Here is a 22442-nt window from a genome sequence, read left to right as displayed (position 1 = left end):
TATATATATATATATATATATATATACCATTTATATATAGCGTTTCAGAATTGCAAAACTTGACGTAATTAGCTTGAATTCAATGAAAGAATTCTTAATAAACGTAAATTTATGAATTAATTGTTTTTCAAGCGTCTTTAGCTTTCCATTTTGCAAGCTAAATTCTTTGCAAGATTGCAAAAATATAGAATCTTCGATATCTTGACAATTCGAAGCACTGATAATTTTTTATGTAATTTTCATATGTATTAGTTTCGTTTATTTTCGTATATTTAGTTTCGTATATTTTCGTTTAGTTTCGTATATTTTCAATATTGATCAGTATTAATTTTTGAATACATGTTCACGATTGTGTACGTGAAGACTCGATGAAGCGTATATTGAATGGCAACTCTGATTTGAACATCCGCTTTAAATTCCGCTTTTATATAGATATTCAATCCGAGTTATCTATAACATTGATATTTAATCCTTACAAGTTCACGTGATGATTTTTCGTGTTCTATTCTTTATTATACGATGAATCTTTCGTATTTGGACTAATTTTTATCACTTTTACAAATGTACAAAAATTATTAAACTATTCTTACGTATACTTTAACATCTTTAGAAAGTATTTATAAGGATATGTGTGGAAAAAAGGAGTAAAAAACATTATTTAGTAAAATGTTCCTAGTATTTTAAAGAAAAGAAATGCAACACACGAATGGTCCAATCGTACAATCATAAGTACTTTAATTCTCTATGATATGTTACTCGTTTCTATCAATATAGATTAATTTTAATTTAACTTACTTTTTATCTTTTTCTAGTTCTAAAAATTAGGAAAGAATAAATAAAAATCGAGATTAATCTACATTGTTAGAAATGGACATAAAATCCATACAAAGGATTTACAAAATGGAAAGCTGAATATCTTTTGAAAACAATTTGTTTAGTAGATTATTTTCGTACTTCATTCTCAAGGTTTTTATTTGTTTTTATATTTGTTATTTCTATCTCGATGTATATTTTTATAAATAATTTTTACGTCTATCCATATAACATATTATTATGACATATCTTAATATATTATAGATATTTACGATAAAATAGTACTTGACGATATTATATTGTCAATTATATTAATATTAAATCGATATAATATTAACTTATGATTTTGAATCGTTCTCGTGGACATTAGATAATATTACTGCATTACAAGAACCAGTCAAATTCCTTAACTGCAGAAACGTTTCAAGTTGTCTCATGATTATCGTCGTAAAGTATTTACGAGCGCAGGATATACTTCTCTTTTACGTATTGCGCAATATCGCGATATGGAAAATCCGTTTCCTGCAACGACACACCCGCGAAAGGGAGTCGGCACGCATTGGAAATAATGCGAATAGGTATAATTAAAGCCTCGAATCGAGAGCACATGATAATACGATCCGTAATACGTGCACATATCCGTGCCGCGGACATGACTAGTTAGTGACACGCGTCAACGTCAATGCACGTGTTTAACTGGCGGAAACATATGCTGCGAACGTCTACGCACATCCGGCGCGCACTTCTCCACCACGCAGAGACACGTAATCCCCGTTTAGCGTGAGCCAATCGCGACGGAGGATCTCGAAAATCTGGTGGATGGACCAATTCGACAACTGCATCAATTACCGACCCAATAAATAGACGTGATAAAAAAATTATATTTTACTTTACTCATTATTCCTTTCATATATAGAAACATTCTTCCACAATCAGATTTTTTTTTATAAATATTTTTTATTATCGATATATGTAGAGTCATTAACAAATAATAAATAGTGAATCTTGAACGGAAAAAGCTCTGCAATTATATATACTGGCACACGAAAATCTCGAACTTCATTATAAAAGATGTTGCGTTTGCCGCGAAGAGAAGAAATTATTATTAGAAAAATTATATTGAAGATAAAGTTATCTGGATAGGTTTTTTTTACATTTTTTAATGATAATAAAAAACAATTGTTAAATTTAATGTCACGATTGTTATTCTTTTATTACTAATATGTTACAATAGAAGCGAAGAAATGTGTTATAAATGAGAATTGGAACGTTGGGTCGTTTCGATCTATCGACAATAAATGGACGATAATGTCAAAGTTTTCCTGAGACGTGTCAGACTATCCGATCTCTTTTGTAGGATGTCATTCTTTTTATTGCTAGCAAAACTCATTGATATTCACGCTAAAAGTACGAGCCACTTTTTCACGCACATAATGATACAAAAATTAATACTAAAGTGCATATATTATCATTTTTATTTTTAATGAAACATAATAATATATTTTTTTATATTTTAAAATATTAATATTCTATTAAATATTTTTAAATGTCAGTAGAATTTTATGAAAATAATATGTTAATAATGATTGTAATGTTTGATCTATGCGAAACACGATTACATTTTATACATATAAGTAATATTCCGAGTATCGAGTACTTATCACACGTGTGCAACAAGAGCGAATTGCATCCATTAAGATAAGTGAAGAGCGAATGCGAACAGCTCGGATGGTTGTCTCTCGCGAGCTGGTAACATGAACTTAATTTGTGTTCCCGGTGGCAGCGCACCAACCGTTAATTCGAGGTCTTCGTTAACATGAGCAAGAGAAAGCCGTCGTCGAGTGGTTGCATACAGGTCACTAACAGGAATTCATGTTACGTACCATACAACTCGACGATGGTGATGACGTGCAATCTTCATAATTTCGTCCCTCGAAAAGACTCCGCACTAATTATATAGAAAATTGGATTTCGATGAATGAGTCGGTTTTTATATATATTGTAATTTATATGTGGTATTGTAATTTATATGTGGTGAATCAAAACTATACATAGCTCAAAATACCTGTACAGCTCAATAATTGCTAATTCTTGAGCTCTACAGGTATATAAAAATGTAAAATTTGTGTTTGCAGAGCACCTTTAATAAACCATAGCTAAAAAACTATCTATTATTGAATCTTATGTCTATGACATCTTATTATAAGTGAAAGTCTACATTATATGTGAAAACTGATTTATTTCATCGAGACCCAATTTTGCATACAGTTAGTGTGAGGTTTACTAATTATATGAAAAAAATTAGATCCCGATGAAATAGTCAGTTTTCATATATGATGTGGTTTATAATGTCTTGAGCAAAAGTTGTCGCAGAGACACAGGCTCAGCAATGGATAATTTCTGAGCTGTGATATCATCATCTATCAAATATTATAGTCAAACAAAATGTTATATATCAAAGGTGCTTTCTAAACACAAGTTTTACACTTTTGATACATCACAGTTTAAGGATTCATTATTTGAATCATGTATATTTTTGTTCATCATATTATAAGCTACAGCATATGTGAAAATTTATTTCATCGGGATCCAATTTTCTATATTTAATGCGGTCTTTTAATGAATACCTAACGATCCATAGGAAACATGTCCATTAATAAAGAGCTTTTGAACAGCGATAAAAGCATAACGCAAATGTCACGTTTGAAAAATTATCTTCTTACTTTATTATCATCGAACATAGTAAAACTAACAGAGAATGGCTGAGGGATTTTTTCTAGTCCGTGTGTTAGTAGCCTCCATGAATTGATTTCTTCAGTTTGTTTATGCCTGCGTATATGCATATGTGCAAGGGCGTAAACACATATGTATGTGTGTGAGGATATCCCACCGACTTGGTTGCCTGGATGCGTAAGCGCTTACGTAGGACGTTTCATTGATCGACACGCTTTTGCGTCATACTCATGCCATACACAAATTCGTTTATGATCGTCATTGTTGAACTGTTGACATTTACTGTTGATATCAAAAAGCGACTATGTGAAAGAAGATTTTAATGGCCTTTTAAAATAAATGATCTTTGTGATCACATTTTTGGTTGGTCGCTATTCATAGCTCTTTTAAAATCATCTTAGGTAATAAGATTTTATTTTTAAGATACTAATACGGCTCTGTAATTGGTTTGATGTTTTAAGATTATACTTAAGATTATACAATTTTAAACAAGAACCGATTATGAATACAGACTTTTATCCTCCCTTTTTTAAATAACAGTAATAATAATAATAATAATCTTTATTGCAATGTATAACATAGTTAATTACAAAGCTGAAAGACGAAAAAAAATACAAAAGATAACATAGTACACATAAATGATGAAGCTCTGAGAAGACTCAATGATAAAAGTAGAATATTAAAAAAATAAGCAAAAGTAAAAAGTAGACAGCAATATCGAATATAATTAATTCGTATACGTGCGATGTGTTTTCTTATAAAACTAGATAATGGGCCACATTGAGAAATTTCGACATTTTTGTTCTCTACAGAAAATCTATGCAATACAAATTTCATATTTAAAGTTTGATTTCGAGATTAATTGTGCCTTGGTGCAATTTGTAATATTGAATGTACTCGTCGATCTTTAACGTTATTTTAATGAAATTCTCAAATTTCTTCACCGAAATTTATTTCGTCCGACCGTACAAAGATATATTTGAGCGGGATAGTTTAGTACATAATTAGGATACCATCATTCGCGCAAGTCCTCGCATTATGTTTCTCGTTATGGCGAAGTAGATTTTAAATTTACGAAAACTGCGTGACATGACGGCATGAATTTCCCGACCGGTCTTCTAGTTAACGTGATAATCGTGCCTATAAGAATCGTGGCGAAAATTTGCATTTTAATTCGTGATTAAAATGCAAGTACGTTGACACGCAATACATAAATCTTAAATTGAGAATATCCACGCTTGTCTATGATTTATAAATATTTATAAATTAATTTATCTCCTCGGTGCTCTTGAGGCAGCAGAAATTAATCAATTTACATAATCATAGAAATGCACATACATTATCCAGTCATTAATAATAATTGCTGCAGCAATTTTACATTTCTAAGAATATTATTAATGTTAAATGTGGTCCATCTTCTTTTTTTTAGGGAAGTTCGAACCGTTGTATTGAATAAGGGCTCTCCTGGTCTGGGCTTTAACATCGTTGGTGGTGAAGATGGTGAAGGCATCTTCATCTCGTTCATTCTAGCCGGAGGTCCAGCTGATCTCAGCGGTGAATTACGCAGAGGTGATCAAATATTGAGCGTTAATGGTATCAATCTCCGAACCGCCACTCACGAGGAGGCTGCCGCGGCTCTCAAGGTGAGATCTTCGGCTTTGCTTTGTTATTATTTAAATAAAATTACATAATTCAGTCATAATTCAGTTTAGTGCTTTTTACAACAGACATAGTATAACACAGTGATCATTTCATCTTTGTTTAACATTGGCAAACAATAAGAATCTAATGATTCACTGTGTTGCACTATCATCTGTGTCTCTTTTTGGAAAGCACTTTTTAGCTTCGGTAAAAAATTATAATCCGTTAAAAAAAAATGTATTATGAAATTTCTCTTGTTAACCGAAATTTGAATTAAAATATTAAATATTGAAGAATGCTGATTACATAAATAATAATTTTGATATTAGGTAGTATTTATAAGTTACTTTCTTCAAAAAATTTCAAAATTTCAAAAGCGATTAATCGAAAATAATGGATATGGATTTTGTTTTGTTTACGTGTATTCAGGGTACTGGTCAAACAGTGACAATCGTGGTGCAATACAAACCGGAGGACTATAATAGATTTGAGGCGAAGATCCAGGATCTTAAACAACAAATCTCACAACAGAATGTAATGACAGGCACCCTCATGAGGACCTCTCAGAAGAAATCACTCTACGTGAGGTAATTATACTTTTGCGATTATTTTTCGCCTCAATCATTTGTCGTATAGGGTTCCAATTTCAAAACCGTTTAAACCGGGATTAGTTATCTGATGTTTTTATATCACGGCGAAAAAATATGAATTATATGAATATTGTCCTTTTTCTTTTTATGCATATTTTCTTTCTTTTTTAATGACTATTCGAATCTCTAAATATCAATTTCATCAAAAATTTGTAATAAAATAGCGTTGTATTAATTAAAATTTTTATTTTTTTATGAATAAAATTTTTTTTCTAAAAAATGTCAGCTATTTTTTTGACTTTATTCATTAGTATGTTTATTTTATTTGTTTTTCTACTTAGATACTTTTTAAGAAAATCGTGAATAAATTCATAATGTTAAAATGTCAACAAAACGAAAAACAATTAATAATATACAATATATTAATAGTGATTTTAAATGAAACTTGAATCACTTAAAGCATCCTCAGTGATCATTTATGTAAAAAAATGATTACTTTCGGAAACACATTTAATTAAAATTAAAGTGAAAATATTTTCTCTCTCTCTCTCTCTCTCTCTCTCTCGTATATTTTCATAACAAATTAAACAGAGTCGTGGCTTATTTCGAGCTTATAATTAGATTGACTTTAAATTAATACAATTAGCATAAGAATGTAAATATTCTAAATATTTAATAAAATAATATAAAAATATAAACGTTTTGACTTACAAAGTCTTTTTCAGTGTACAAAACAAAAATACGTTATTAAATAAACAAACCAATTAAATATCGCATGTAATGAAATATTAAAAAAAAAAACCATCAGTGGTGATGTATCAATTTATATAAAATTCGAATGTCAAAATGTGTTAAGATAGATTACATAAAATAAAAAGAATGACACTGAAGAAGGCTTTGTAAGTCGAAACGTTTGTATTTTTTTATTATTTTATTAATTGTATTTAGAATATTATGTAGTATTTATATTCTTATGATAATTCTATTAATTTAATCAGTCTAATTATAAGCTCGAAATAAGCCACGACATTTAATTAACACAATAGCTTCGCGTATAAATAAATAATTTGTGTAAAATATGAAGGTAAATATGATAATATTTTCTTCCCGAAAGAGCGTTGTTCGATTACGATCCCAATAAAGACGATGGTCTACCGAGCCGCGGCTTGGCGTTCCGTTATGGCGAAATCTTGCACGTGACGAACGCTAGCGACGACGAATGGTGGCAGGCAAGAAGAGTCACTCCACAAGGCGAGGAAGAAGGTCTGGGTATAATTCCCTCGCGCAGGCGATGGGAACGTAAGCAGCGTGCCAGGGACCGTTCTGTCAAGTTCCAGGGACACATGCCAGTCATTCTTGATAAAGTGAGTTGGGAATGTGAAATGGGAATTTCTCGAAGATCCTAATTTTTCCGAAAATAACGAAAAATCATGAATTATTATTATTATTATTTGGGGTGATTATACAAATATAGCGGAAAAAAATTTTCTCTTTTGTTAAAAATCGAAGTAACAACTCGTATTTATAGAAATATCAATGAAATTTGCATATACGGCATAAAAATTATTTTAATCATTATGTATTATTTTAGAAAAATGTAGTTGTTTTAACCTTTTTTTATCTTTAAAATTTTATCTCGATATTTTTTTATATTAATTATAAATTTGATTTCTTATTTTGAGCTTATTCGAGATAAAATACTAAATTTTATAAAATCTGAGCATTATAAGTAATTATAGAACTGTTCAGAATGGATTTTGATTGGAATTATTTCGTTATCCCTAGAAAATAAAATAAAAATCTAGAGAATAATTGAATAATTCCTATCGGAATTCATTTTAAATAATTCCGATAGTACATGATCAAAGTGATAAAAGAATTGATTGACATTATTTCATTATCTTAAATTAAGGAAAATTTTTGATGAAGTTTCTTTGCAGCATAAACTACGGTTTCGCAACATTTTCGCGATGCAAAATAATTCGTAATCTCGTTTGGATAATGTGCGTAATCGAAAATACGTGTCCATTCGACACTATTTCATTTACTCAACGAGGAGAGATGTTTAATTAAATATTTATCGCAATCAATAACCGTATGACCATTTCAACCTGCAAATTTGATAAGGCCAAAGAATTAATTTCAAATTTGCATGGCAAATGTTTCAGTTGTAATGTTTTCTCTCTAAAAGAATCCAATTTCTTCAAAAATGATAACAAAGAGAAATTATAAACAAAATTAATTTATTTTAGAAGATTGCAAATCTAACGTTTTTATTAAAAATTTGTTCAATTTTATACAAAAATTATCATGTAGTTTAATGCTTTCAGATTTCTACACAAACGTTACTTCTGTTTTTATAATACTTTATTTTCTTCAAAGATTAGAATTTGATAAAATTATTTCTCATGAAATGAATTTATTGATGTACAAAATTATGAGATTTATGATTTGTTGATCATAGAAAACTTGTTAATTTCAGCAATCAACTCTTGACCGGAAGAAGAAGAACTTCTCGTTTAGCAGGAAGTTTCCCTTCATGAAGAGCAAAGACGATAAGTCCGAGGATGGCTCCGATCAGGAACGTGAGTGTCTAGAATGTGATTGTTCTCTTTTCCCCTCCTGCACGTTCTGTGCATGTTCTGATCCATATTTACTGTGTTTTAATGTTTTACTCGCCATATGTATTTGCCTATACTTATATCGTACGATTTAACCGCTGAATTATGAAGTTATTCCTCACCCTCAAGCCTCAGGCCGCAGTCTTCGCAATCGATGGGTTCAATTTTTATTAATAATTAATAATTTTATTGATAATTCTACGTTCTGCAGCAAATTCGGAAAGTTCATCTGAGGACATTATAATGTACAAAATGTAACAATAGAAAATTCTTCTTCTAGTAAAGCAACTTTTCGCGTTTTTCTACGATTATCAGTATTCACCTAATTACTTAATGTATATACAATTTCTTTCATAATTATTGTTGTAAAAATGAATTCTTCATGATTTCATAACGCACAATTATAAAAAGAATTGTTACCAAAATCGATGTATAATATGATTTTCCGTGTAAAAATCGAAAATTCAAGCAAATAAAATCATTGATAAAGTCCCAACTTTCGATGCGATGAGCCCCGATCAGACACGCCCAAGTCCCCGAATGAGCTTGTGTGTTTTACAATGTGAAAACGTGACATGTGTTTTGTTTTGCCTGCTTGTGTAGGAACGCCCACCACACCTGAGAATGAGAACGATCCCACCCGTAAGTATCTTAATTAGACATGTAATAAGCTCTGTAAATATGCGCTTTCGCCATTTTTCATATGCAATGACATCAACAGTGACGCAAGCTTTAAAATCCAAATGCTAAAATACGAGAGTTGAGACGAAATTTTAGTGATATATTGAATTAAAGAATAATTACAAAAATTTTGCTGAAATGTCTAAAAATTTAACTAGACACAAAATAATTTAGACGATCAAAATAATTATGTAGAATGCTCAATCTGATTACTAGAATGTTAAAACTTTTTGCAGCGTCGTTAATGCTTCAGCATTTTATGTAATTATTTTGATAGCCTAACAAAATTTTCAGATCAAGATACTAGTTAAACTTTTATGTACTTTAGCAAACTGTTCTTTCCGTGTATAATTTAAAGAAATATTTTTGTTCTAATTGTTTATTCATAATCGAAAAAATCGAAAAAAACCATTTTATGGACATATCTAAACTTTAGCTAAATACAGATCTGAAAATAATTTTGTTGAACTACAAAATAATTGTGTGATACTCAAGGTGGTTGTTGTAATATTAAAATTTTTTACAGTATTATTTATCACACATAAATACTTGAGTTTTATAAATATTTCCATAATCCAATAAAATATTGTTAGATCCGTATTTAGCAAAAAATTTTTAGAACAAAATCATTTTTTTCGTACAGTGAAGTGAAAATTGTTAATGTATAACGATCGAAAGAAAATTGAGAATGCATGATCTTATTTGATTATAATAAAAAATTGTTTGTTTACAGTATTTATTTTTAATGTAATTGGCTTTGTCTCGAATCGAAATCGAGTTTTAGTCTAGATTGAATTTCACAATGTTGCAATGTGCGCGATGTCGCTTGCGGAGAACCATCGTGCATCATTTAATAGCCGTAGTAGCTTCATTTGCGTCCTTCGACCTCGCTTGCGCATGCACGCTGCACCTTGAACTTTTCTGCTTCGTGCAGAGTCTCTAGACTAACATCCCGACACGCTCTTATCTACGCTCTCGACTCCGCTTCTAACTTTCGGCTTTTCATTATTAGAGGTTCACTGATAATCCGTAGAAACGGTCCAGCACGGTAGAGCAATGTTCCTCTCAGACAGTAGTAGTTTACATTCTCTCTTTCTCTTTTTCTTTTTTTACTTTCTTCCACCAAAGGATAATTGACATGGTAAACACGCATCCCATTCATCTCAAAGATCATGTCACGAAGCACATCATCCTCCATCAGATGCATTCAGATAATACCTTCGGATTGATAAAACCGAAAAAAAAATTGTGATTTGAAGTACTAGATGCATGTACGTCGTATTCTCATCATGTTAGATTGAGAAGAAATCTTTTCGAATGACATAATACGCGATTCGATATTTGACATCGTAATAAACGAGAAGATACCCACCACTTAGCTGACGGCGAAAGAAAGAGTGTTACAATCTTGAGTTGTACACACAGCTGATATTGTTTTTTTTCTTTATGTTACGCGATGTTTTTCTCAAGCATGAGTGTTCATAGCGAGCGAGACTTTAACGATTATTTATCGATGTCATAAAAAAAAAAAACACTTTGATACAAACTACGCTTACTACGAGTACCTCTTCAACGTAATGTTTCCACAAATAACATGCAACACATAACGTACGAACATTCCGTGATTATTCCACTAGGAATTTACATTCTTCACGAAATATTTAGTTATGATGATATTTAATTATAACAACCATTTTGAAGAAAAGAATAATTCGGACGATTCAAATTCACGTGTCGCTTCTCGAATCTACAAACACATTCGCATCATGGCCCATCGAATCCATCCCGTGCGTAGCATTGGAATCGCGCGCGCACAGTAGGAGAGAGTTTCTCTGAAAATCTATAGCGCTTCTAATTAATTCTAGCGATAATTAACGGTCGCTTATTTAGTACGCAACGTATACTGAAATGTATTCAACTTGTTATGTTCTAGCATTCATGCTGTGCTACACCCAGGACGACACTAACACTGAAGGTAATCATGTCTCTCTCTTCTCTCTTCATTCCTACACTTTCTATCTCGCTATCTTTAGTTCCTCTTCCCCTCCTCTCTCTCTCTCTCTCTCTCTCTCTCTCTCTCTCTAGTTTTCTTTTTCCTCTCTCTTTCTATACACGTACAATATATCTCTCCTATATATTTTTCCTCACACTGAAGAGATCGTATTGCCTGGGTCAGCCACGCGCGATAATTTCGATCACGATATTGTTTCGCAATTACACAAGTGCTCGAATAGATTAATATTATTAATATAATTAATATAATTAATATTAGTACAAGAATTATGTTAGTATTCATTATCACGTTAATGTTCATTACTTCTTGCGATATTATTTAACATAAAATAAGTGCTTATGTTAACATTCACATACATAGAGAATTCAGCATAGCAGGCTCAAATTTGTTGCAATTATACAACAATGACGCTCCAAAATTTATAATTATAGTATTTGTGAAACGTTCTGATCGAAAATCTCATCCCTTTATTCGTCTACCATCCTTGCGAGAGATATCGATCACGCTTGCATTCATTTGTCAGCAATAATTCAGCAACCAAATATATGATGTCAGCCTTTATTATACGTCATGGGCAGTATAGCATATCTATTGTTTTGTTTCAATGGAAGTATGCATATTCATACGAGATGAAAAGGTCAACTCGAAATCTTCATTAGTTAATAATGATGATGTTCGTGCAGTTAAAGCATATATATAAATTTATTCAAGCCTAAAGAATATATAGATAACCTGCATCTATTAATACACAATATTAATATACAATAGAATAATTGATAAAGAATAATACGATACAAGATGTTAAGAATGTAAATTAACATAAAAAGTACGTTTTTTTATTTTCCTATGTCTCTATGTATGAATTAAAACAGAATTTATTATATAATATTTAAAATAGAGACAATATTTGCAATTTTGCACAATATGATTTCGAATTGAACGTGAAACGTGATTATATATCGAGAGCTTTTGTCACAAGCGCTTTTGTCTATCGATGAAATTTCGCATACGACTCTTTTAGAATCTCATTTTAGGACCTTGATTGTCCGCTACTCTTCCTCCGTCGTCGTCCATCATTCACCTCTCATTCATCACCATTAACATTATTGCCCTTCTATCTCTCTTTATTTTGATCTTTTTCTTTTCTTATTTATTCAAGATTTATCTTGCGCTACAGGGAGTAGAGAAATTTTGTTTCGCGTTCAGCTGCCGTATATGGAAGAACTCACATTAGTTTATCTGGAAAAGGAGGGCGACGAGCCCAATGACGAGCTTAGTAAGTCGTAGCCGAGAGCAAATGTGTGAACCGTAGTGTGAGCGCGATGCGCGCACACAAAGAGCCGATTTGTTTCTCTAGGAAACTAACGCAGATCACAGACGATTGTCAAACCCTGTCAACGGGTGATTATCTTTAAAAAAAGAAAAAAAATTCGTGTAGAATAACCGAATGACGTTGTTTGCAATCCATGTGTCAGCTAACGATCCTTGATATTTTCTGATCTTCCATTAATATCTTCCGCTCTTACGCGAATTTATCGTGGGTAGAGATTCTCAAGTAAGAGATTGGACACTGTACGTTTGGTTTGCCACATTTCTCAGGACTTAGATATCTATCTCATTCTATCTTATTTTTAAACCAATAATAGAAACAGGACGAATGAGAGTACGGTAATCAGTACGCAAAGTAACAAAGTAAGACATTTTTTTTATTACTCCTGTATTCCATAATTAGTGATGTAATTAATTATCATTTCGATTCTCTTTAGAGTTCTCCTCGGCAAAATGTAAAAATAAATGTGTGTCTATTCTTTGTATGTCCTTTGTATAAATTTGAGTCACCAATAAATTTTTATTCTTAAGCATCCTGAAAAATATAGCGCGCTAATTGGAAATTGTCTTGTAGAAATCTAAACGGTATCCAATTTCTATTTGAAGATCTCTAGATGTAGGTCAAAGTCGCAGAAATCGTTTAAATACTGCCGCGGTTGCATAAGATAAATATAATTTGACAGTGGAGAAAGATAATGTGTCAGTATTCTCATCGTGTTTCCGCTATTATCGATTTTACATTATCTTTACGATGTGTAACGTGGCGAGTTACACAACCATCCGTCGATCTCTTCAATTTTTCACTCTTTTATTTTCCAACGATAAAATTCACGATCGAAATTGAAAAGCAATCGCGAGTACAATACACCGGTTTAAGGCACCAATCGAGAAACGTCTGTCTCCTTCGACATCCGTTAATTTTCTTCGGCTTCTCTTCGCGATAAATTACTGACGAGACGCGTTCCGCGTACAATTGAGACGTTGCGCAACATGCTGCTATCACCCTATATTTTCTCGTTTTTCTTTTCTTTTCCACTCTCTTCCTCCTCTTCCTCGATCCTGTAGACATTAACAGCAGCAGAACGCAATTAGAACGCTCAAATAGACGAAAAAAATTGTGTCACTTCTTCTCGTCGCGCTGAACATTGCTCCTCTTCCTCACGTGCGAAAGTTTCGGACCACGTATTCGATTATCGCAATTGAAACCCGAGAAGAAACGACATGGCCACATTAATATTGAGTTCGTAACATGTGTTAGCAGCGCGCGGTATTGATTACAAATGGAGAACTAATAACTAACTTTTCTCTGTCTGTCTCTTTCTCTTCCTCTCTATTTTTCTTTCTTTCTTTCTTTAGCCAAGTATTGGTTTATAGTCGCTATATATACTATCGCCACTTATGCACCTCTAACGTTCCTGGATCGCTTAAATTTTTTAGTCATTAAGAGGTACAGCTTTCCTCCTGCTTTCAATTTCGCCCGAACGCTGAGAGCATGCTCGTGACTCGTCCGACGAGAGAAATGTGTACTTGTCCGAAATGCCAATAGAACTAAGAGCCGGAGTCCGCTTGAGACAGTTGAAGGACAGTTGTCACTGGACATGACTGATCTATCGAGTCATCAGCCAGATATTGTTTCAAGTGGCTCCGACGAACGCATATCGCTCTGTGTGTAACATTGTCCCGCGTCCGTTTCGTGGAATTGTCAATTAATCAATGACATCATCGGAGATCGTCATCGGAGCCTATCTTTCGGAAGGAGAGCCATTCGGGTCGTGTTTATCCTCTTCTTGAATGAATGTTATCGCTTTTTATTTTTCTCTGTTATATCTGAGTGGACGGACTTGTGCGCCAAAGGTTCGGAGGAGATTGCGAGATTGCTTGTAATGATGATGAGGCCTCTATCGAGTCTTCGGAAGCGCGTCGCTGAATCGTGAATATACATTTGATTAAACGATTGCAGGTAGTGAAGAGAACGTGCTTTCGTACGAGGCTGTGCAACAATTGACGATACAATATACGCGTCCCGTGATCGTTCTCGGACCACTCAAGGATCGCATCAATGATGATCTCATCTCCGAATTCCCTGATAAATTTGGCAGCTGTGTTCCACGTGAGTTGCTCGACAATTGAATGATCAACAATAGAGTTTTTCTTATGGAGCTGTATATCAATTTTTGCGCATTTGCCTGCAGACACAACTAGGAGTAGAAGAGAATATGAAGTGGACGGACGAGATTATCATTTCGTGGCGTCGAGGGAACAAATGGAGAGGGACATACAAAATCATTTGTTCATAGAGGCCGGACAATATAATGATAATCTTTACGGAACATCCGTTGCGTCTGTACGAGAAGTGGCTGAAAAGGTACGCATAATTTTAGTAACATAGAATCGACTTTTTATACACTTTACTTACGTCACATTGTATTATATTGATGAGAAATCACCAAAAAGGTTTGTAATTGTTACTTTTATAGGGCAAGCACTGCATTCTTGATGTGAGTGGGAATGCTATCAAGAGGTTACAAGTAGCACAACTTTATCCTATTGCCATCTTCATTAAGCCGAAATCGGTGGAGTCTGTTATGTAAGTTCAATAATCGATCTTTAATACGCACAGATTTTATTGTTATTTATTTTGCTAAATCTAGCACTCGTAATTTTACAGGGAGATGAATAAGAGGATGACCGAAGAGCAAGCGAAGAAGACGTACGAGCGTGCTCTCAAGATGGAACAAGAATTTGGTGAATATTTTACTGGTACGTTTACATTTACAAGACTTTTTATTAAATTCAATTTTATAATTTAAGGGGATTAATATTTCAGTTTGATTGTGTTACTGTAAATCCGGAAGCAATCGATGCATAGTCATATTATATAGCTGAGATAAATTTATTTAAATGTACATATAGATATATATTATATTCCACCTAACTTTGACTGTAATTGACGTTTTTCTCACTTGATATATTTACATAAGTGATCCTATTCTAATCTTACTATCGATTTTAACAAATAAAATTCAAGTAAACTATTTTTATTATTTATGATTTTTTTAATTATTAAAATGCTTATATTGTAATTGTTGCAAATACTCTAAACGTAATGCAACTTATTAAAATTAAAATCAATTAAAATCTGAAAAAATCATGAGAGAAATTAGTATTTGGCGCAATTAAAATATTCTTATCGCGATGATTAAATCGCTATTTATTTGTAGCCGTCGTTCAAGGAGACACTCCCGAGGAAATTTACGTGAAAGTGAAGGAGGTCATCTCCGAGCAATCAGGACCGAACATCTGGGTTCCCTGCAGAGACCAGCAGCTGTGACGTCCTGCCCCCCACGCTCAGCATGGGCCCAACGCCTGGACCCTGCCGCCGAGGCGACACGTTATTCACGATAAATACGATTAAGTGATGCTCTAACACCCTTTCCTAATTCCTTCTTCCCTCCCGTATCCCATATCCATGTAGCACAAAGTCCCTACTTAAGACGCGTAACACATGTAAATCGCCGCAGAGAATTTAAGCCGAAAGAATACTTAAAGACGATAGGACACACGATATCACCAACGATTTCCCTGCGGAGAATTGATAAAGTCAATCGGGACGTGATTTATTCTCCTCTAAGTTCAAAATCTAATAAAAGATTGTTAAGAGGGAAATGAGGAAAACTAAGCATTCGGGCGTGCTCATCGTGTTGAATTTTATCGTGACTGATATTTCTGATAAAAAATGACGGAGAGAAATTCGTAACTTTTATCGCATGATCGTCGATTATTCGTGTGTGTGATCGTCCCTAATTTTATTAATTAACCTCGCGAAAGAATTTAGAGGCGTTGTATGTATGTACAATTGCTCGAGAAGATTAGCTCGGCGTATGCCGAAACCGAATTTGTGGGCAATTTGGAAGAGTTCTCTCGAATTCGACTGAACTATCAGCTACGAAATGCGAACGCTTTTTCGGTCATACTCGGGCACGGTATTTTTTAATGTACTTAAGCGCAATTAGCGCGTCGAGAACGTCGAGCGAATTCGACGAACTCAATTCGAAAAAACGGGGGAATCACGGATAAGAGAAAAAACCGTAGCTCTCCCAGCGACGTTGTGTATGTGTTAATGAACCTCACAGGATTAAAAGAAACAGTAAAAAAAGCAGAAAAAAAGAGAAGAGAAGCCTCACAGGACAAATCTTTAGATGCTAGATACACATAACGATATATAATGTTTTGTACAGCTAGATGACTAAGCCAGTAATTGGGTTATGTGCAACATTATATTTGTGGAGTGGGCGATGCGAGGAGAGAAAAGAAAAACGAGAGAAAGAGAGTGAGAAAGAGAAAGAGCAAAAAATATTATTGTAATTTAAATATCACTACTAAATTATTATTATAGTAGGTATTATTGTAAATATATATATTAATATACTCGCGTGTATCGAGACGGAAAGGCGTAGTAGGTAAAGATAAGAGTCGAAGAAGAAGAGATAGAGGGAGGAAAGACGAGCCTGGCAAGGCTTTTCTTTCACGCGCGTCGGCTTTTTTTTCAGATACATGATGATCACTCAGCATCGTGAAGAGATAAAAAAATTTTTCATGCCGATCATTCGCGCTTTCATAAAGCTTCAGCGCGAGCGTAGATGTATGCTGCTCCTTCGTATCTTAAGATATAATTCTTGGCATCAGATCCAGCAGTTGTTGTTGATCTAGCTTGCACGAGATCTTCAATGTATCCGGCTGAAAGGAAAAAAAAGAAGAGAAAATCATGTTCGTTAATGTACTTACGATTTCTATAGGCGAATCGCGAAAGGTGCGAATGGACAAAACTACGATTGTAACGATACAAAAAGAAAAGAAGACGCAGATACGGCCAATTGAGTTCTATCATAGAATGAGAACTGCATTCACCGAATAATAAGCGAAGATTCTTCATCAATAAATTCGCATCCTGAATAAAACTCAATAAAAAAAAAATATCCCATCGCTTGGCCTTCACTTATTCATCGCGCTACGAGCTCGCGATCGCGTGCACTATGCATGATGCTTTGTCCGCTTGCTCCTTCCGTTTCCGTAGCATTAATCATGCGCGAGAAGGTACGATAATTGATTCTCTCAATGAAACACGAGCGGGAAATCGAATTGTTGCAAACACGAGGTGTTATTACGGTAATTTAATTGTAATATAGCCGCATTGTTGTCGTGATATGGAAATACGAGTCGCGATGACGAAAGACAATGGCGATGATGATGATAATGATGATGACGATGATGATGAGCCAACATATTTGGACGCAACACGCGACGATCACTTCTGTCGCCTGGAATAGAGCCGAACGTTTCCTTTTCCTTATTTCGTAGTAACGTTCACTCGCGAGGAACAATAATATTGCGCGGACACGCTTTCGGGCTATTTTTTTCCTATATCGCGAGTTCTAGATTATTATTAAGCGCGATTATATCATACGAGATAGAATGAGGTACGAAGCGACGAGCTTCGGCTTGTGCCTGAAGGACAGAAGGCCTGGCTTCGCCGAGTTGAAAGATGTCTGTCTCGATGTAAAAGACCGTATATAAAGAGAATAATTACCGCAGATACCTATTATACACCTCTATAGTCTATTTAATAATATTACTTATTAAATTGTCAATCTCATGTTCACCTTGTTTCATCGTTTTTAAATAGTTAATAAACGTTTTACCAATTTTATTACTGTAGTTTGGTATCCCCATCCTTCTTTTTCATTCCTTATTTTTATTTAGAGGATACAGAAATTATAATTAATATTTTGATAAAAGTAAAAGAATATTTTATTAAAAAATTAATTGCTCACATATTTGTAAGTGACAATTTATTTGGTATAACGTATCTTCAAAATCAATTTTAAATTTAAAAGTTAATTATCATTTTTAATATTGCATCTTATTATACATAAAAAAATTAAAATCTTGTTATATATTTAATATGTATGTTCAGTGTTTTAGCTGGTTTTAGCGACTAAGTGATTGGGGTTAGTGAATAGGAATAAGAGTTTCAGTAAAAATACTCGTTTTTATTACATCGATTGGATAACTCGTTATTGTTATTAGCGAAAAAAAATCACAAATATTTTTTTCTTCATTTAGAAAGTTATTCGTCGGGTCCATCATGACTCGCTTGTAACGACTACGGCAATGACAATAATAACGATTTCCTCTTTACACGAATCACAGTAAGACTCTAATTTGTTCATCAGCTTCAACGTTGTTTCGAACTAAATCTCTGAAATAAAATATATATTTGTATATAACTTCTGTTTTTCTTTATCCGCATTAAAGCAGCAGCATTAACACATTTAGAAGTTTTTTTTTTTTAATATATAAATACAAGGAGGGCAATAGAAGGGAGAGGCGTTGTGTGAATGTTACACGACTAAGAAAATTTACATCCATCGTTTAACTACTATGTATATATGGTACAATAAAAAAGCGCGTAGTCATAGATGATAATAGTAGTAGTAATAATAGTAATAGTGGTAGTAGTAGTAGTAATAATAGTAATAATAGTAGTAGTAGTAGTAGTAGTAATAGTAATAGTAGTAGTAGTAGTAGTAGTAGTAGTAGTAGTAGTAGTAGTAGCAGCAGCAGCAGCAGCAGTATTGATAGTAGCTATAGTTGCGGTAGTAATAGCGGAGTACTATAGTATAATAGTAAATAATATTTCTAGTAGTCGCAACATATATACATACTTAATTCATGTCATACAACGTGACTAAATCGATTAATGTTTTATATTATACACAAATAGTATATGCTATTATGAACAAATACCGCGGTCTACTTACATTTTAACTACTTAAGAATAAAAGATACAGTACGTACATACCACGGATTCTTATCATTCTGTCAGACAGAAAAGTAATTTTTCTGCGTTTCACTCCTCTTTATCTTTATTTCATTTTTCCTTTCTGAAAATATGTATATACAATCGGCAAAATGTAACCGCGCCCCTATCCACTTGACATCGTTTATTAAATAAAAATTATAAGGAGTTGCCCGAGTGCACGCTGTCGCTTGCGCAACAAATCGCGTCGCATCAACATTAATTAATATCACTCAATATTAATTAAATGAAAGGAACGATTTTGCTAAAGTTTTTACAAATTTACAGATACACAGAGATCTAAAAATATTTCATTATTATTAAAATAATTAAAATAATAGAACTCTTACGGAGTCATAGGTACCTAGGATTCAAAAAATCAAACTTTTCATATATTTTTAAAGTTTGATATCTTAAAGAACATTCCTGTACTGTAATTATAAATCAGTCCAACAAGAAACAGAAAAGTTACACAAAATTATAGTCGAGCGCGCTAAACAATTATACGTATACCCAAAATAATCTTCATCAAGCCTTCGAGCAGCAAAAGATTTGTTTTATGGTCCTGTGTGGAATAGGTCATTATAAATGTAAAACTTTAAACGCATTTTTTTTCGACATGCTTTTGAAAATGTATGATTATTATATCTTGAAAATGGCTTGACCGATTTTTAATCACTTTTTCTAGACATTCAAAACTGGTTTTTGACATAGGATTTTTAAAAATGATGCTCCGTTTTTTATCCGCAATCAAAAAATAAACAAAATTTTTGATTAAAAAATTGATATTTGACTAGCTGTTATTTTGTTCAATATTTCGAAAAACAGTTACGTCAAATATTATATTTATGTTTCAACTTTAAAGTTTATGTCGTTTTGTTTTTAGATGAATTTTGTGGAAGTGAGTTAGCAAATATTTTTTAAAACAAGCTTTATAAGAAAACGTTAACATCCCCATTTTTATTACTTTTTAATAAAATTTAAATGACAAAGAAAAAAAATATACTCTTTACGGTGAAATAAACCCGACTTCTTTATCTCTTTTCGTTTTTCTACAAAAAACTTCACAAAATTATAGTTTATTTTAATACATCTAGATACTCATGTTCCCTTGAGCTGATGACAATACTGCAAAAGTTCTGACATTCTCCAATCGGTTTAAACATCCTATATCATTATTTTGATAATCTTAACGAAATTATTTTCAAATCAATATCTAACTAAATTTTTACATACTTCGATAAAATCGTTCTTTCATTAATTATATCAATAATATTAACGATATTAATTAATTATCCCTTGTAATGGGATTTTTTTTCTTCAACTAGCTACTATACACTCATACGCACTGATACGCGTCGCTTGCACGAACACACGCATTGGCATACGCATCTGTAGTCAGTACACTACCAAGTTATTTTCAAGAATACACGTGGATTTTTCCCTGAGACTGATTATAACGATTGAAATCTCTGTGCTGCACATGGCGTTAAAATAAACGCGTTTTACAGCATTTCTAAGCATCCTAAACGAAACTGAGCTATCTGGCCGCATCCTTTTTTTCTCATCTCATTTCTACACATACGCTAATATCTTCGTCCGTCCAAAAATCAATACAGGAACGTCGCGAGACAATAAGTACAATCGATATATTTTCCCCGAATTGGTTCCGTCCAAGTTTAAAATAATTTCTCACCTTTCTTATATAAAATTTGCATTCCTAAATTGCTTTAATCAAACACGGCATCGCTTTGATGATCGAAACTCGCTGATTTATCTCTTCTTTAATTCTCAAAATTCTATGTATCGAATTAGTTACAATAACAATTAAAAAAATTTTATTAGATATTTTTCCATTTGACTCTTTCTTTATTTATTATACTTAATTGCATTTTCTTGTACTCTATACAAAGTTCTCTTCTTAATTTTAGAGGTTCTTTTGTTAGCGAGTCTCCGATCGTCGATATGACGCATTAACATTATCCTGGTATAATCACAAAAACAGAAATAATTTGAAGACAAAGTGTAAAAAATGGATATATTATTGCACAGTGAGCGTTTTCAAACGGCATTTTTTGGCCGCTTTAGTCCTTCAAAGTAATTATCTATCTTTTCTAAACTCTTAGAAATAATCATATATTTACAATTAGACCATCAACGAAACAAAAATTTATTTCGCGAATTGCACTTCCCATATTACAAAAATTGAGCCATTGACACCTGCTGAATCTATATTTTATTCAAATTAAAATTAATCGCTACACACAATGGAAGCTGTTCAAAAACAAAGAACTTGTATAAATTAAAAGTTGATTTTTTTGTGTATATTATGTACACACAGCTCCATATAATTATACGTATATTTGTATATATATATATTATGTACTTATATACATATTGTAATGTATATATAATGTATATATAACATATATATATATATATACATATATGTATATATAACATATATACATATATATATAGATATACATACAAATATACATATACAACTGTATATGCAACACAGAATATTAAAAATAGTGAAATACTAAAAATAGAACTAGACAACAGATATGCACCTTTAATATGTGTGACGATGTCTTCTTAATGGATCAAATATTCTGAACTCAATGAATTGAAATTCAACTCATTTAGCGTTTCAAGCACCTATTCGAATGGTCAATTAACACATTTCATAAATATAACTCGCATGTATAATATACAACTCTTTTATAACATAAGGAAAAAACAAAGACTAAACTGTGGTAACGTTATCGTTCGCGATAGTAATTATGTTACATTCTTGACTCTTCCAATGACGCGTTCGGTAATAGTTCAAAGAGGAAAATTAATATTAACGCACACAAGCGCGCATTTTAATTCTACAAATCTCGGAGAGAAGTCCCTTAAAAACAGAGAAACTTCTTGAAGCCACGTACGAGATAAAAATATATCTGGTATGACAGCTATGTTTTCTCGCACTCTTAATATAATTATTACTATTTACGTTATTATTATTTTTATTATTACTATTCCGAGACTTGGTTCGACGATTGAGAAAATCTACTCTCAAAGAATTCGTTTTCCCGTCGCCTTAATCACCCACAAAACAACATGTCTCCCTCTTTTCATTCGCTTATAAACGTTACATTAACAAACTTCTG

At 32.7% G+C, this 22442-nt stretch overlaps 1 protein-coding gene across 13 annotated transcripts in view; it reads left to right on the top strand.

Annotated features, from left to right (window-relative positions):
• LOC108693768 (disks large 1 tumor suppressor protein) overlaps window positions 1-16589 on the top strand; it is a 678647-nt gene extending 662058 nt beyond the window's left edge. For 6 of the 13 annotated variants that reach the window (XM_018202899.1, XM_018202893.1, XM_018202894.1 and 3 more), the window contains 12 exons: window positions 4976-5189; window positions 5617-5774; window positions 6892-7141; window positions 8260-8362; window positions 9002-9040; window positions 11013-11054; window positions 12253-12369; window positions 14383-14532; window positions 14615-14787; window positions 14900-15009; window positions 15091-15182; window positions 15644-15753. In XM_018202899.1, coding sequence (XP_018058388.1) covers window positions 4976-5189; window positions 5617-5774; window positions 6892-7141; window positions 8260-8362; window positions 9002-9040; window positions 11013-11054; window positions 12253-12369; window positions 14383-14532; window positions 14615-14787; window positions 14900-15009; window positions 15091-15182; window positions 15644-15753 — 1558 coding nt within the window. Of the gene's footprint in view, window positions 1-4975; window positions 5190-5616; window positions 5775-6891; window positions 7142-8259; window positions 8363-9001; window positions 9041-11012; window positions 11055-12252; window positions 12370-14382; window positions 14533-14614; window positions 14788-14899; window positions 15010-15090; window positions 15183-15643 lie in introns of all 13 variants that reach the window. The other 7 variants (XM_018202901.1, XM_018202896.1, XM_018202887.1 and 4 more) reach the window with 6 other exon arrangements.
• The last annotated feature ends 5853 nt before the right edge of the window (window positions 16590-22442 follow it).

This window comes from Atta colombica, unplaced genomic scaffold, assembly GCF_001594045.1.
Source record: "Atta colombica isolate Treedump-2 unplaced genomic scaffold, Acol1.0 scaffold97, whole genome shotgun sequence".
Classification (NCBI taxonomy): Eukaryota; Metazoa; Arthropoda; class Insecta; order Hymenoptera; family Formicidae; genus Atta; species Atta colombica.
The sequence above is the reverse complement of the archived record's forward strand: the minus strand, read 5'-3'. Positions and strand labels throughout refer to the sequence as shown.